Below are 15,173 nucleotides of genomic sequence, written 5' to 3'. Positions count from 1 at the left end.
TTAATTTCTGATTTTTTATTGATTTATATTTTATAAATAAACTTTACTATGTTATGGAAAATGTCATTTTTTTGTAATATGAGTAACTGTATTTTGACTTGTCACTGTAAAATCTAGTATAAAGTAAGCTGATTACTATGAAGTTATTATTATTATTATTGTTATTATTATTATTATTATTATTATTATTATTATTATTATTATTATAATGCTTCTCTAATATTTGTAATTATTTGTTTTTTTTCTCCACAGATATTTGAGTGTGGCTGTGTGAAATGAGCAGTCTAGCAGGTATGAGTTGCTTAAACACTTTAGACTAAAACATTTACACTGACCACATTTGCTGGTTTTCCTGTCCATATGCAGATTGCCCATGTACATTCACAAGCTGGATGAAGCTTTCGAGTCACATCAAAGACACAGAATGACTATTAAACAATATTTATGCATTATCCATATAACTGCTGTTGACAAAGAAACATTGAATATAACACACTGATACTAAAATAGTTAAAATAAGTGAATAAATAACTGAATTTAAATAAGTAATCAGCTTTAAGCTGTAAACTGTAAACTCTAAACTTTAAGCTGACTAATTATTTTTTATGTTAATAGATGTTTTTTTTCTTCTAGTTTTAATACGTTACCATCAAGCGTGATTGTGTCCTGAAGACCTACCTCATTTGAAGAGTGTGTGCATCTACCTCAATGAAGACTTAAAGGAATATGTGGTGAGTGTGTCAACCCACCCTCCTTTCAAAAATGTATTTGTAAAACTCAGTCACAGGACTGAGTTTAGAACACCTCTCAGTATTTTCTCTCCTTTTTCTGCAGGACTGAAAGTGGCAGAATCTCATCGCACACACAACAGTGGAGATCTTTATCATTTGGGCTGAGGATGCTACAGATGTTAGTGTAGAAGTTTTGAACCTGCTGAGTGTCACATATAGATTGGATGGACTTTTTGGGTTCATGTACACTTAAAGGGTTTTTTTAACCAGAAATGAAAATGTTTAATTATCCGTGTCGTACCAAACATTGATTTGTCTTCGAAGTACAAATTAAGATACTTCAGTTGAAATCTGAGAGCTCTCATTCTCTATAGACAGCAATGGTCCCAACTTGTTTAAAGTCCAGATAAAAACCTAAAACATCCTCAAAACAGACCACATGCTTTCAGTTGTTCAATCAGAATATTTTTAAGCTACAAGAATAATTTGGAGTGCATATAAAGCAAAAATAACAGCCCTTGAGTTTCTTTATTCTGTTGAACAAGATATTTTGAAGAAAGCTGAATACCTGTAACCATTGGTGTATAACCTGTACTTCCATGGTATGTTTTTTTACAGGTTTTCAGCTTTCTTTAAAATATCTTCTGTGGAAAAAAGGAAAAAAGTCTTAGTTTTTATCTTATTTGTTTTGTCATAACTTTGGTATATATATATTTATTTATTTATTTATTTTGTATTGTTTAATGTTTTTAATATTGTTAATGTTGCTTTTATTAATAAAAGCTTTGTTTAATTAGTTTGAATGGATTGCATTTTTGAAAACCTGTTGATCAAAAATGTTGATATGTATATGTGTATTTTTGTTGTTTATTAAATGTATAAACATAATCATTCATCAGCTGAAATTTTGATGACTTGTTTATTCTTGGGCTGTACTTAGACGTCTATTAGATATTCACTGACAGCCCAAATTTAACCATTATTTAGCCTAGACCAAAATTCACTGGCTTTTAGACGTATATATGTAGCCATTGAAAAGGCGTCTAAATCACGTCTAGTCTAATCTTGGGCTATGGTTAGACGTCTATTAGATTTTCACTGACAGCCCAAATTTAGCCGTGATTTAGCCTAGACCAAATTTCACCGTCTAATAGACGTATATATGTAGCCGTCTAAACTTGGGCTATGGTTAGACGTCTATTAGATTTTCACTGACAGCCCAAATTTAGCCGTGATTTAGCCTAGACCAAATTTCACCGTCTAATAGACGTATATATGTAGCCGTCTAAACTTGGGCTATGCTTAGACGTCTATTAGATTTTCACTGACAGCCCAAATTTAGCCGTGATTTAGCCTAGACCAAATTTCACCGTCTAATAGACGTATATATGTAGCCGTCTAAACTTGGGTTATGCTTAGACGTCTATTAGATTTTCACTGACAGCCCAAATTTAGCCGTGATTTAGCCTAGACGTCTAGGCTATGTTTAGACGTCTAATAGACGTCTATTAGACCAAAAAATGCTTGCTGGGGTGCTTCATTCTGCTGTTGCAACCTCGGATTAATAAAGGGACTAAGCCAAAAAGAGAATGAACGAATGAATGAAACTAGCAAAAAGGTAACCATTACAAGAACTCATGTTGTAGTTAAATAAAAATTATTTATTTGCACATTAGTACATCATTATTCATATACTGTCATTGTAAACTGTTACCAGATTCGTCACAGAAACTGTGGTACTTGGTTATTCATGAAACGCAAGTCAATAGGATTCTTGCCTGTTAGCTTAAATTACAAGTCATACATATACATGCATTACCTGTGGCACATTGCTATAAACAGATCTCATGAAGCTAAATTATCTGACTGTGCAACAGGTGTCCTGTTCTCTGATGTTGTCTATCAGACAATGGGAATCCGTGTTCCTGAATTAGAGAACTTAATCTTACTCTGTAACACTGGTTGCAAAATCCAGAAAAGCACAAGAGTTATAATTTTGATAAACAATATTGCATATGCTTTATAAGACCTAAATGTATCATTATGTCACATGTATTAGTTTTGTTAGCTTATTTTTTAACTCTCATCAGAAAGGATACTGTTGTCTTGCATAACAAAAACGTTAATGTTCTACTTACTGAAGAAGTCACTTACATGTTGTATGGCCTAAATGTGTGAGTAATTTAAAAACACCACCACCATCACCCCACTCAACAATGCACTTGGCTTTCAGATTGATAATGCAAATCCAAGCAAAATTATAGATTAAGTACATGGAGCTCATGCCTGACATAATTTGGATGAACTGTTGAAGGCTTGATGCCAGGCCTACAGGTCGATGTTGGTTGCCAGGCGCAGACAGTGAACAGCTTCATTGGGTATATCCCGTGGGCTAATTTCATTGGCCTCCAGTCGCAGGACACGCAGGTTAGAATAATTGTTTGTGTCCACAACTCTGCAGAAACTGCTCACTGAAAATTCTGGGAAAAGAAAAGCAGTTAATGCTTTGTCACATACAAATAAATATTTGAGAACATATGAGAATAAATATTTACATGAATTTTATTCAACCTAGGCCAATTCTGAAAACGTACCTCTATATACATTTCTTAAGTGTGCCAAATACATCCCAGAAGCTACTTTTTTTGCATTTTTTTGTTTTCGCAAATCCACCAGAGGCCGCTTTTTGAGATCTCAAATTTCTCTTGTGAGTGCTATTCGCACCTGCTCTTCTCACGTAAATCCACCAGAGGCCACTGTTGACTGACTGTTTGACTGACTGATCAACTGACCCACCCTCCTCCTTCCCTAAACCAATAATTTTTTCAAGTACCGATTGACCTGAGCTGGTAAGTGCAAAAAGGAATGGCATTATACTGCCCCATAACGTTCATTTTAAAAATTAAATGCAGCCATACTTGTGGCTACATAATTTGTGATCTCCAGAAATGTTTATAGGGCAACGTTTTCAGAATGAGCCTATGCCTAATCCTACAGAGTAGGTCAAAATAGCAACTGTCAGAGAGTAGGTCAGTCAAATCGTGTTCATGGACTGTATTTAACAGGTTGTGTATGTATGTATTATTATTATTATTATTACTTTTATTATTACTATTATTATTATTATTTCATTCTTTTCAGTGATTCGGGTCATTAATGATTAATCAAGACACCTAATTATCTAATTACAGGAATTCAACCAAATTGAAAATTAATCCATAATTTACTTACCCAAGCTATCCTTGCTATATATGACTTTCTATTTTCAGATGGACAGAAAGAAATGTTTTACATTTTTATCCCGGCTCTTACATGTTTTATAGTAATTTTGGTTAGTGGTCCTTTTTCTGAAGCTTCCAAAAGCACATACATCAATTGTAAAAGCTGATCAATGTGTTTTTGTAAAAAAAAAAATATTTCAAAAAAATTTAATTAGAAACTTTAAAAAATAGGCAACACGATGGCTCAGTGGTTTTCACTGTCGCCTCATTGCAAGAAGGTTGCTAGTTTGAGTCCAGACTGTGCCTGTAAGAACTCTTCAGTCTTCACCCCACCAGGTTGGGGAATTCCAGGAGTTTTCCAGGAGACAGAACAATATGGAAGGTGGGCAGGAGATGGGTCTGAAATATGGGAGACACCCGGAAATAACGGGAGTGTTGGCAGGTATATGTTTGTCGCATGTGTGAGCACTCGGTAAGTGTCTTCATTTATTGTGTGCTCATGTCTTGCGTTCTATTGTGTTGATGTTGTGTAGCATAAGGTTTCATGTTTACATTGTAGCCACATGCTTTAGTGTCTTGTTTCATATGAAAAAAACTGTCAATGCATGCTCTAGTCCTGTTTGTATGTGAGCACATGGCTTGTGTTGTGTTGTTTGTACCATGTGCTCTTTTGTCTATGGTCTTGTCCAACACACCTTGTTATCCTGTTTTCAATCATTATGTTCACCTGTCCACTTGTCAGTTCATTGGTTTGTCTTCCCTATTGAAGCTGCGGTCACACTGCACTTTTCTTCCCATAGACTTCCATTCATACGCATGCGAATTTTGGAAATGCTAATGGTGTGAGAAGTTTCACAGTTCGCTGTATTGGAAAGTTCAAGCTTGGTTAACTCTGACCTGCGAAATCGCATCACATGATTGTGTGAGACCAATTGAGGATGAAACATGACCTTACTTTGCTTACTTTTTTATGTCTAATCATCTTGTTTAAATCTCACCCCTTTTCGCAGCGCCGTACAACAGAATTTCGCATGCTCAAACTCTAGTATGACCGCAGCATTATTCGTCTAGTGTGTTCTGTTCTGTGCTGGTTCATTATCATTGATACAGATATAATTTGTTGTCATTGAGCTCCTGGTGATTAAGGATATTGTTGAGTTTGTCGTCAGTGATCTTATGTCTGTTGTGCCAAATCCTGTCAAGTCTAGTATATTGTGTATTCTTGCTTCCCCCCACAGGGAGGTTTAAGTAGTTTTGTTTACTTTTTTAAAATAGAGTCCATCATTTCCTGCAATTGGGTCCTCGCCTCATCTCCTCCAACACCCATACCCTTACATGGCCAGTTGGCATTTCTGTGTGGAGTTTACATGTTCTCCCAGTGTTGGTGAAGGTTTCCTCTGGGAGCAAACTAAATTGGCCGTAGTGTGTTAGAGTGTGTATGGATGTTTCCAAGTACTGGGTTTGGAGGGGTATCCGCTTTGTAGAATATATGCTATATAAGTTGACGTTCGTTCTGCTGTGGTAACCCCTGGTGAGTAAAGGGACTAAATAAATAAAGTTGGCTTGAAAATCCCGAGTTGATTTGAGTGCGAATAAATTAGGGGGTGAACTAATTAATTTTGGGGTAAACTATACCTTTAACCTTCAGCTCTTTGTTACTTTTACACTCTGATGGTGGATCCTATAAAGGGGTGTTAATGTAACACTGGGGAATTTACTGTCTAAATTTTCACAGAAAATAAACAATGTAATAACTTTTTTCTGCTCTTTTACTGACATTTATATTTTTTTCACAATTTTATAATTGAAATTCTGGGTCTGGGAAAAGAAAAAATAACACCAATTAGTAAAAGTAATTCAAAATTGAAAGCTGAAAATCTGAAACCATTGAGTTCCATAGTCTTTTTTTCCTATAATAGAAGGCGATGCTTACAGGTTTTTTAGCTTTCTTCAAAATATGTTTTGTATTCAATAGAAGAAGAAAAAAAAACCTTTATAAAGGTTAAACCTCTTAACCTTTATAAATAATTTGTGCATGTGTATGGAAAAGGAAATCTTAAAATTTTTTCTTAAAAAAAAAGAGTTATATTAAGTGCCTGTTTTGAAGCTTTCTATGAGGTGATCTTGCAAATACTGCCATAATCCTCTGACATGCCTTATGGCATTTGTGTAGCATTTCAGATAATTTCTCTGTACCTTTGATCTTGTTGGCCTGGAGATACAGATTCTCTAGGCTGGTGCTGATAGTCGGAATCCTCTCCAACTTGTTGAAGGACAAATCGAGTTCCACAAGTGTGCTGACATTGAAAGCATTGGGTGGAATTCCCCCATTGGTGAGCTGGTTGTGAGACAGCCGTACAAAGCGCAAATCAGGCCGTTGGCTCAGAAAGTCAGCAGGAATGCTGGATATATAGTTGTACTCAAGATAGAGTTGGCTCAGCTTTGGTGGCAGGCTTTGTGGAATCGTTTTCAATCGGTTCCCTCTCAAGTCTAACAAGGTCAAGGACAGCAAACCCTTGAGTGCATTGCCTAGGTCTTCTATGGCATTTGCTTGGAGATACAGAGCTGTCAGGTTGCTCATTCCATGGAAAGAATCAAGCGGTACCACCGAGATATTATTGTGATTCAGGTGTAAATCTCGTAGGGAATGTGGTAAATCCTGTGGAACATGACTTAAGTTGTTGTTCTGTAAAAAAAGGCGCTGAAGGTTTGGAAGTTTGGCAAAAACTTTATCACCAATCTTGTCAGAGCTTAGTTTATTTGCATGCATGATGATCCAAGTTAAATTTGGTGCATTATCAAAGACACCATTCGTGATGCGTGTGATCTGGTTATTTTGCAAGTATACATATTTAATATGAGATGGTACAAATGGCACATGTTGTAGCTTGCGGTTGTTGCAGTACATTGCTTTGGGGTAGGCAGGAGGGCAGTCACATTCCAAAGGGCAGTCTAGCACAGAAGGCTCATCCTCATTTCTTAGAGAAGCGTAATTGCCATTGTGACTACGGCCATAGCCATGACTGTAGGCTCGGTTACGGAGATAACTTAGCCAGGTTAAAGAGTTGGTTGGCTGTGTCATGGAAAGATTGACAAGCCTTGCCAGGATCAGCAGTAAAATCCAGCCTCTCATTTTCACTACAAGTTTCCTGTGAGAACACAAATACAAACATCTTTAAAATAGCATTTGTAGTAACGCACACACAAAAGCTGTAAAATAAACATTACTTAATTTTAATTAATCATAACTGACATAGATTTTTCTTACAGGGTTGACAATCTTACTCCCTTGTTTATTAGGAGTCATCACAGGGGAATGTACTGCCAATTACACTGGAAATTGTTTTACCAGATACCCTTATCTCCGCAACCCAGCCATAAGATTCCACTACCTTATGCAAACCCTAGAGCTGGAAAACACCCACACGATCTCACATTCAAACACACACTACAGTCAATTTAGTTTATCCAATTCAGGAATTAGTTGTGTGCCCATCACATTTAAGAGACAACAACCACTTTTTTTTAATTCCAATGTCATCGCTTTGGTATTTGTGAATTTTATGAACATTTATTGTCCCCCTAATTTTTGCCTGATGCTGGCAGCCTGTTCAAAAACATATCTATAGAGTGATGAGCCAAGTTTTATTATGATAGTGTTTAGTCCTATTATGAATGATTTTAGATTTGTTTTATGCCTCCTTTAAGGGGTGTATGTGCACTATATATGTGACCCTCTCTGTCCAACTAGTCACATAATCAGTTTCAGAGAAAAAGTGTGTAAAATTTACATAGCCATAAATATCACGAAAATATGCAATCTCTGTTCATTGCAGAAAGAGATATTTGAAATATTATGGTTTTGAGATACAGTGCTATATTTACATTTGTAACATGATAGGTGCGTCCCAAATCGAATACTTATGCACTATTATATGCAATTTTGCAGTAGTAGTGAGTTCACACTGAAAACTCTAAAAATAATAAGTGTACTTTAATTACCCGGATGATGCACTCATTCAGCCGATAAAATGTAGTGTGGAATGATGGACACTTCACACACTCAACGACGGCAGGTTTGCTCATGTAGCGGAAGAGTGATTATAGCACCTCCCGATGGTGAATGCGGTTATACTCATGGCAGGTATTATTTGATAGTTTGGTCATTTATTTAACTTAATTTCCGCTTAGTAAAAAAACATTAGTGTTCATTTGGGACTATATACATATACTATGCTGTTAAGTGTGTAAGGGGTGCCATTTGAGACGCAGCTGATACGTACTACAATTAACAGTTTTATCAGCACAAGTATTATTATTTTGAGTCCCAAAAATAGGAGGTTTGCTACCTTGTTGGGAAATAGGAAGTAATTTTTAAACTTATTTTTGTCCCTTTTTCTTTTCATTAAACAATTGTATTTGTATTGCTTAAATGTGATATATTAACTGAACTTCTGTTAAGTGTGATATGCTTTGCATACTAATGTAGCATTTTGCATAAGTAGATGGAGCTGATAGAGATGCAAAGGCCTGATTGTCTAAAATTATTTTGAGCTCTGCCGCTACATTTTCTGTCAGCAGAAATGTGTTAAAACTGAACACAGAATGTGTGCAGTTAAGAAAGCCTAACTGAACTGGAAATATTATGCTTTTAATGTTGTGCAGAGAATTTATAGAAAAAGAGGACGTACGTATGGGTGCGGCCAATAGAGGAGTGGAGAATGATTGACAAGTGACGAATTTCACTAAACGTGATGATGAAAGAAGCAAATCTTTGACAAGGCCTAACGGTCAACATTACAGATATCAATGCTATATTTTCTCAGAATATGTTTTACATTGCGCGGTTCATTCCGCTGTGCGACACCAGATTAAAAAGGGGACCAAGCCGAAAAGAATGAATGAATATTTTACATTGTTTAGAACGATTTTATGTTAAAAACAACGAATCACAAAAAAGCCTTTGCGTTTTCACAGGGTCACATATGGTATCCCTATTGTGTTTTATAATGCAACAGGGAGAATGGTAGTAAAAAATAAATCTCTGTTCATTTACGCATTGTCTAGCTTCCATTTATTACATCGTGCAACCTAATTTATATTTTCCATGATATGAGCAAACTTCTCTCTAACTACAGGCACCCAACCATCCCCCCATCACCATCCTTATTTTGTAGCCAGGCCTGTTAATGATCATGAAGTTTTAATGACTATTTATAAGTACAAACAAACTAATTAATAAATAAAAATTAGATAGTGATCTATGAGTATTACACTATGAAAATTATTCCACCTTGCAAATAATAAATGTAGCTTACATAAGTGGCATTTTATTTTAAAGTTGTAAGTTCACTTATTTGTCATACTATCATGTATTATTTGCTTAATATTCACCTTATTCTCAGAGTATAAGTGGGCGCAGCCATTTTAATCATTTTGGGTCGAGACTTCCGGTCGCATTCACTTCCATTAATTTTCAAACGTTAAAAACAGTTTGTTTTGCTGCTTGGTGTTGCAAACTGATATTTTCTTATTATATTATTCTACTTTGTCTGTATTGTCTGGCAAACACTTGTTTGTAGAGTAAGTAGTTTGACCGTTTTCTGCCGTTTATTATTCCTAGTCATTTCTCCCATAGGCAGCTGAATCGGAAGTTCTAAAACAATCGCTAAAACGTGCGCACTTCCGCACTAAAGAATAAGGTCAATAAGCTGACAGAAAGCAGGTTTATATGTTTTCAGGCATAGTGAAATCTGTGTAACTAAAGTGTCAAAAATCTAGCTTTGCCAACGTGCTTAGGTTATGAACTTTGAACCCCGACTAACAAACCATGCGTGTCCAGCAGGCTGTGCTGCAATTTAAGCAACTCTGACAGACAACATGCAGTTTTTGCATACTCGAAAATGTAATATTCTGTAGTGACTTTAGACATTACGCAATTTCAGTCAATATATAGTTGGCGTCGTTCATCTTCTCATTAGTGACATGCAGTCTAAACAGTCTTTTGGTTACTGCAGGCAAAGATTTTGCATCATCTTGGACACCCTACTTGTTTGCTGCAGTTATAAAATGTCTCTGTCTTGAGGTTGGTCTGTCTGTGTTGTGATTTTTCTAAGCATAATTTGACTGAATGGGAATTAAGGGACTACTTAACCAATTACCTCAGACAAGAAAAATAAGCATGTAAAGTTGTGACTGCAGAGAGGTATAGCACAAAAGTAAGATACTGTAAGGGATTAAGCTAGGATTTTGAGGCTATCTTGGCTGAATTCAGCTTTGACTCAGTTGCATGAAAGCAGACTAAAGTAAGCTAAATTAAGTTACTATGGAGATTTATTCTTTGTAACTAACCTGTTCCAGAGCAGGCTAACTACCAGATTAATCCTAGTGATCTATATTAGGTTTGTTTTCAATGCTACTAAAAATGTGCGTGTTTTACAGTCAGTCCATGCCCTTGCCTATTTACATATTCCAACCATTACATTTTCCAACCATTAGAATAAAAAATGTGTATGTATTACTAGCAATCATTTTATATATGTTCATATATCCAGATTTATATAATGAGAGAAATAAAAAGATAGATGAATGATTGGAGAAAAAAGTACATATAGAGTGCTCAGCATAAATGAGTACAGCCCCTATTAAAAATGAATATTGATTATAATGATGATAATATAATTATAATGATATAACAGATTAAATAGATTCAATTAGGAAGAAAAATTATAAATGAAAGCGATATATAAATGATCATATAGATGAAGATTAAACAAACGTGACAAAATAAACTAAACAGATAAACTAATCAGATAAAATAGATCTGCAATATTGTGCAAGTTATATATTCTTCACAATAAATTCAATAGTAGCATGAACGTCCACTGGTCACATTTAAGACAAAGTGAACGATTTAATTTGTTAATACACCTCCCGTATGTTTCTGTTAATTCTCTGAATGAAAGTAATGGGAGTTCCCTAATTGGTGGGCAAGAGGGGTGTTTTTGAACTTGTTACCTGATTGGCTAACATCAGGTTATATCCATACTTGCTTCACTGATTCTGTAATCGATATTATGGTCTGTTAACAAATGCCACAAATGTGCTCTTTGTTTTTGCTATCAACATCAGGATTGACATAGCGACTCGTTCTCATCCTGAATCAGCAAATGTGCAACATACTAAGCCAGAAGGGCCCGATTAAACTAGGTCAAGCTGTGCTTTTTCTGTTTTCCTGGCTTTCTTGAGTCTACTTTTGTGCAATACCCCTCAGGTTGAAGCAAAATAGTCAACACAGGCTCATTCGGAAAATGTAGCTCTATATACATTTCTGGAGAACGTAAATTAGTCAGAGCTATGTATGGCTGCATTTCATCTTTAAAACAAACGCTACGGGCCGGTGTGACGCTGTTCTTTTCCGCTTTTACCAGCTGACCGCTTACTTCCATGTGGACAGCTTTTCTGCTGTTACCAGTTTTTCCAGTGGCTCGCCATGTAAGTCAGTGGACTTGTGACCTGGAGCGGAGTTGACCGTGATGGTAGAGTTCGAGTTCATAAAGCGAGTAAGACAAAACCAAAAGCCAAAAAATAAAATAAACAATTAAATAACAGGGAGAGAATGCGGTAAGAGCTCAAAACGTGGTAAAAACCAGGTGGCCGCAAGGGATTTTCTTTTTTTCTGGATTGCTTTTGATAACACTGTCAGTTGAGTTTAGGGAAGTGGGTGGGTGGGTCAATCTGCACATTTGAAAACACTATAGAGGAATTACAAACCTACATCACACATGACATCACACGGGTCCCCGGTTGCAAAAAAAGACTGGTTGCAATAGCAAACATGTGTTGTGCGGTAGGATGCTAAATTCGAATGTACATGTTAAAACAGAACCCAAGATTTCAAAAAGTGTACACAGTGGCCCCTGGCGGATTCACGAAAACAGAAACTGCTAAAAAAGTACCTCCTAGAAAGTATTTTGGGGGTCACCAGAAATGTATATTGGGGTATGTTTTCAGAATGAGCATAGGTTGAAAATAGTGCAGCAAAACACAGCACTAAAATGTACTCAAGTAAAAGTAATTTGAGTATTTGTAAATCATTAGACTACCACTAGTAGGCACATAAAATTGAGCAGCAATAAAATAAATAATTACAAGTATTACAAGCATAAATCTAATTTCCTCCTGACAATGGTTTCCATATAAAAACTATAATTACAATAAATCATCATCACTATTTGCATGTGGTATGTTTGATATCTGTCAGAGAGGAGCGTTAAAACAGACATCATGCAAATTCTCTCAGGTCTGGGCAAGTATCCCACATGATATAATGTGTCCTATTGTAACAGAAAGTTTTATGGAGAGAAGAGAGTTTTGCCTGAGGAAGCTTCGGTGCAATTTGCAAAGATGATGATCAATTAATCCAGCTCTGACAGCTGTCCAGATGAGAGCTTCCCCTCTTAAGGCGATATTAAAAACAACACACTAGAATTATATCTGATTACACGTTCATGTTTGAACATGCATTGCATAATTTGGTTAGAGGAAAGGGGGTATTTATGGATTAAAAACATGGAAGAGCAATATATGTGTCTCCATTTGTATAAATCGGCATATAGATTAAAAAGATTGACGTTTTCATGAAAAGAAAAGATTGAGGTTAAAGTGTTTGGCTTAAGTAAACATCTTTAAAAATGAAAGGTCTCACTTTATTTTGATGGTCTGTTTGTTGAATTTAAGTTACATTGCATCTACATGCCAACTAATTCTCATTAGATTATAAGTAGTCTGTTAGGTTGGGGTTAGAGTTAGTGTAAGTTTACATGTACTTGCGAAGTTGAAGAAGCAGTATCAACAGATATTACTAATACTCAATTGGACAATCAAAATAAAGTGTTACCAAATGAAAACCTGATGTAAACTTTGTTATCTTTCAAGCATGAAGTAGCCATTCAAAGCAGAGTAAATATATTTCAAACAATAATGGGACAGATTAAAAATTAAAGTCCACCAAAGTAAAATAAAGACTATATAAATATTAGTCGTAGTAGTAGTAGTAGTAGTAGTAGTAGTTTTCAAACCTGTCATTTCCTTATAATTATTTGCTAAATTAAATATCTAAGGATGATAAACTATTTTCAATATACTGAATAAACAATATATTAAAAGACAAATAATATAGACAAAAGCCAGACAAAAGAATTGTATTTCCATAAATTTAAATTTTATCACAAAAGAAATTTCATGCAGTTTGTTTTTATTTCATGCAGAATAAAGATTAAACCTACCTATAGTTGTGACCTCTGTGGTTCTCAGTATATTTTTGTATTGTTTTTCTGTGCTTCAGTTGCTTTGGAAAACGGTAAACTACAAAAATAAGGTGGAGAGAGTAAGAGAGAGAGAGTAATAAAATGATTCATGCAAACATCAAGATACCATGAAACCATTATCCTAGTAAATACACATGCAGTCACGTTCATTTAACTGTAAAATATCTTTAAAATACATTTAAAATTCATACAGAAGAAAAATATAAACCGTACCTTGCAACTTGTAAACCGCTTAAATTTATACAGTAGAAAGAATTCCAATAAATTCATACAGTTTCACAGACCAGACCCTTCAGTGTAAAGCCAATACAGTGAACCTTTGTCTAATGCCTCACTAACATGTTATGCGGAGTTTTGTGCCCTGAGGCTTAGTGAACATAAGTGCCATGTGCGAGAACGCAAAACATCTGCATTTTAACTGCCTTACTTCTTGGATTCTGTCAAGACGGGACCCCTGCCTTATCATTATCCTTACACAGGACACGCTTTGTGTGTTTACATGCATTACTGTGGCATGTGCCCTAGTAAAATTAGGCATGTTTTATTGTTGGTTGTAATTAAAGTTGTACATATTTCCAAATAGTTTGCTTAACATCAAATTAATTTGTGACCTCTGCTCAAATACTCAAATTCCAAATAGTTTGCTTAACATCAAATTAATTTGTGACCTCTGCTCAAATACCTTATATTCAAAAGATGTCAGATAACTGTGAAACTAAGAGTTAACGTCAACGTAGACAGGATTCCTTGCAGTTATATACTGGACTAACTGGCTACTGGCTAACTTTGCCCTTAGAACAAAGCTCCTAGAAAAACGAAGTAAACGTAAGTCATAAACATCAAAGGGTTACAAATCAAGGACTCATTATGCATCATTTGTAAAACTAAAATGAATGGAAGGTGTTGTTCTTATGTGTAAATAATTCCATGCAATTGAGAAATGCCTGAAAACACAACTACATTTATTAGTTTGTTTTATATATACAAAGTGTGGTGCATTTAATGACATCATGTTGGCAGAACTCACATAATATGGAAAACACTCATATGGAGTCAATTAGTCTTTCTTTTATTTATCACAAGGGAATGGTTAACAAGGAGTAATTTCTTAGGCTCAATGTGGATTTATTCATGCTTTATTTAATTAACGCATACCAATGTATATTATATAATAATGATGATGATGATGTAATGTTGTAGTGTGCTGTTTATCAGTTTGTTCTATAACAGAATTTTAATGTAGCACACTGCCTCTGAAGTATACACAGCAACATCAAAAGAAAAATAATGATAAACTTATATTAAATGATACAAAACAATCCTAACTGGTTTACTATAGCTACAGTACAGAAAATGTTATAGACTTAGCAGAAATTATAACTACTATTTAGATATCCAAGGCATGCTTGGTACCAATGGAGGTCACATCAAATTTTGCTTGAAGAAGTAATTTTGTTTAGAATGTTAACATATTATATATGTCTATGTGCACTCTGTCCACTAAGTAACATGTTACCACATGTTTCAAATAACAACAATAGTAAAAAATTACTACACAAAAGGTATGTGTATATACACAAAGGCATAGTTCAATCTATTATCACCTTCCTCCATAGCAGGAAAAAAAATTATATATATATATATATATATATATATATATATATATATATATATATATATATATATATATATATATGTATGTATTTATGTATATATATTTATAATTAGAAAGGAATCCATAAAGATTTAAAGGTACAGTATGTAAGTTTGACATCCAGTGGTTAAACTATGTATTGCACTCCTGGTTCAAAACACATATGCAACAGCAGGTTGCCAGACTGACAACGCCAACAAAGGCTGATTTAAATCGTGTTATAAATAAAAGCAATGGT

The 15,173-nt window shown here is 35.0% G+C and overlaps 1 protein-coding gene across 1 annotated transcript; it reads right to left on the bottom strand.

Moving 5' to 3' along the window:
• Positions 1 to 2,371: 2,371 nt before the first annotated feature.
• On the bottom strand, positions 2,372 to 13,698 carry fmodb (fibromodulin b). The gene is made up of 4 exons (XM_056464259.1): positions 13,495 to 13,698; positions 13,240 to 13,318; positions 6,149 to 7,101; positions 2,372 to 3,211 (listed from the first exon to the last, which is right to left on the bottom strand). The coding sequence occupies exons 3-4, from the start codon at positions 7,083 to 7,085 to the stop codon at positions 3,060 to 3,062; spliced, it is 1,089 nt and encodes a 362-aa protein (XP_056320234.1). The 5' UTR covers positions 7,086 to 7,101; positions 13,240 to 13,318; positions 13,495 to 13,698; the 3' UTR covers positions 2,372 to 3,059.
• Positions 13,699 to 15,173: the final 1,475 nt, after the last annotated feature.

The sequence above is a fragment of the Danio aesculapii genome, chromosome 8, assembly GCF_903798145.1.
Source record: "Danio aesculapii chromosome 8, fDanAes4.1, whole genome shotgun sequence".
NCBI classification, from domain to species: Eukaryota; Metazoa; Chordata; class Actinopteri; order Cypriniformes; family Danionidae; genus Danio; species Danio aesculapii.
Note: the sequence above shows the minus strand (reverse complement) of the source record. Positions and strands in the feature narration are given on the sequence as shown.

What these genes read in the sequence shown, in the direction of transcription:
- fmodb (XM_056464259.1), bottom strand. Translation starts at nt 7,085, where the DNA reads ATGAGAGGCTGGATTTTACTGCTGATCCTGGCAAGGCTTGTCAATCTT. An exon ending in CCAGGCCAACAAGATCAAAG is followed by an intron (nt 3,212 to 6,148) that starts GTACAGAGAAAT and finishes TTCTTTTCCCAG; the next exon opens with AATTTTCAGTGAGCAGTTTC.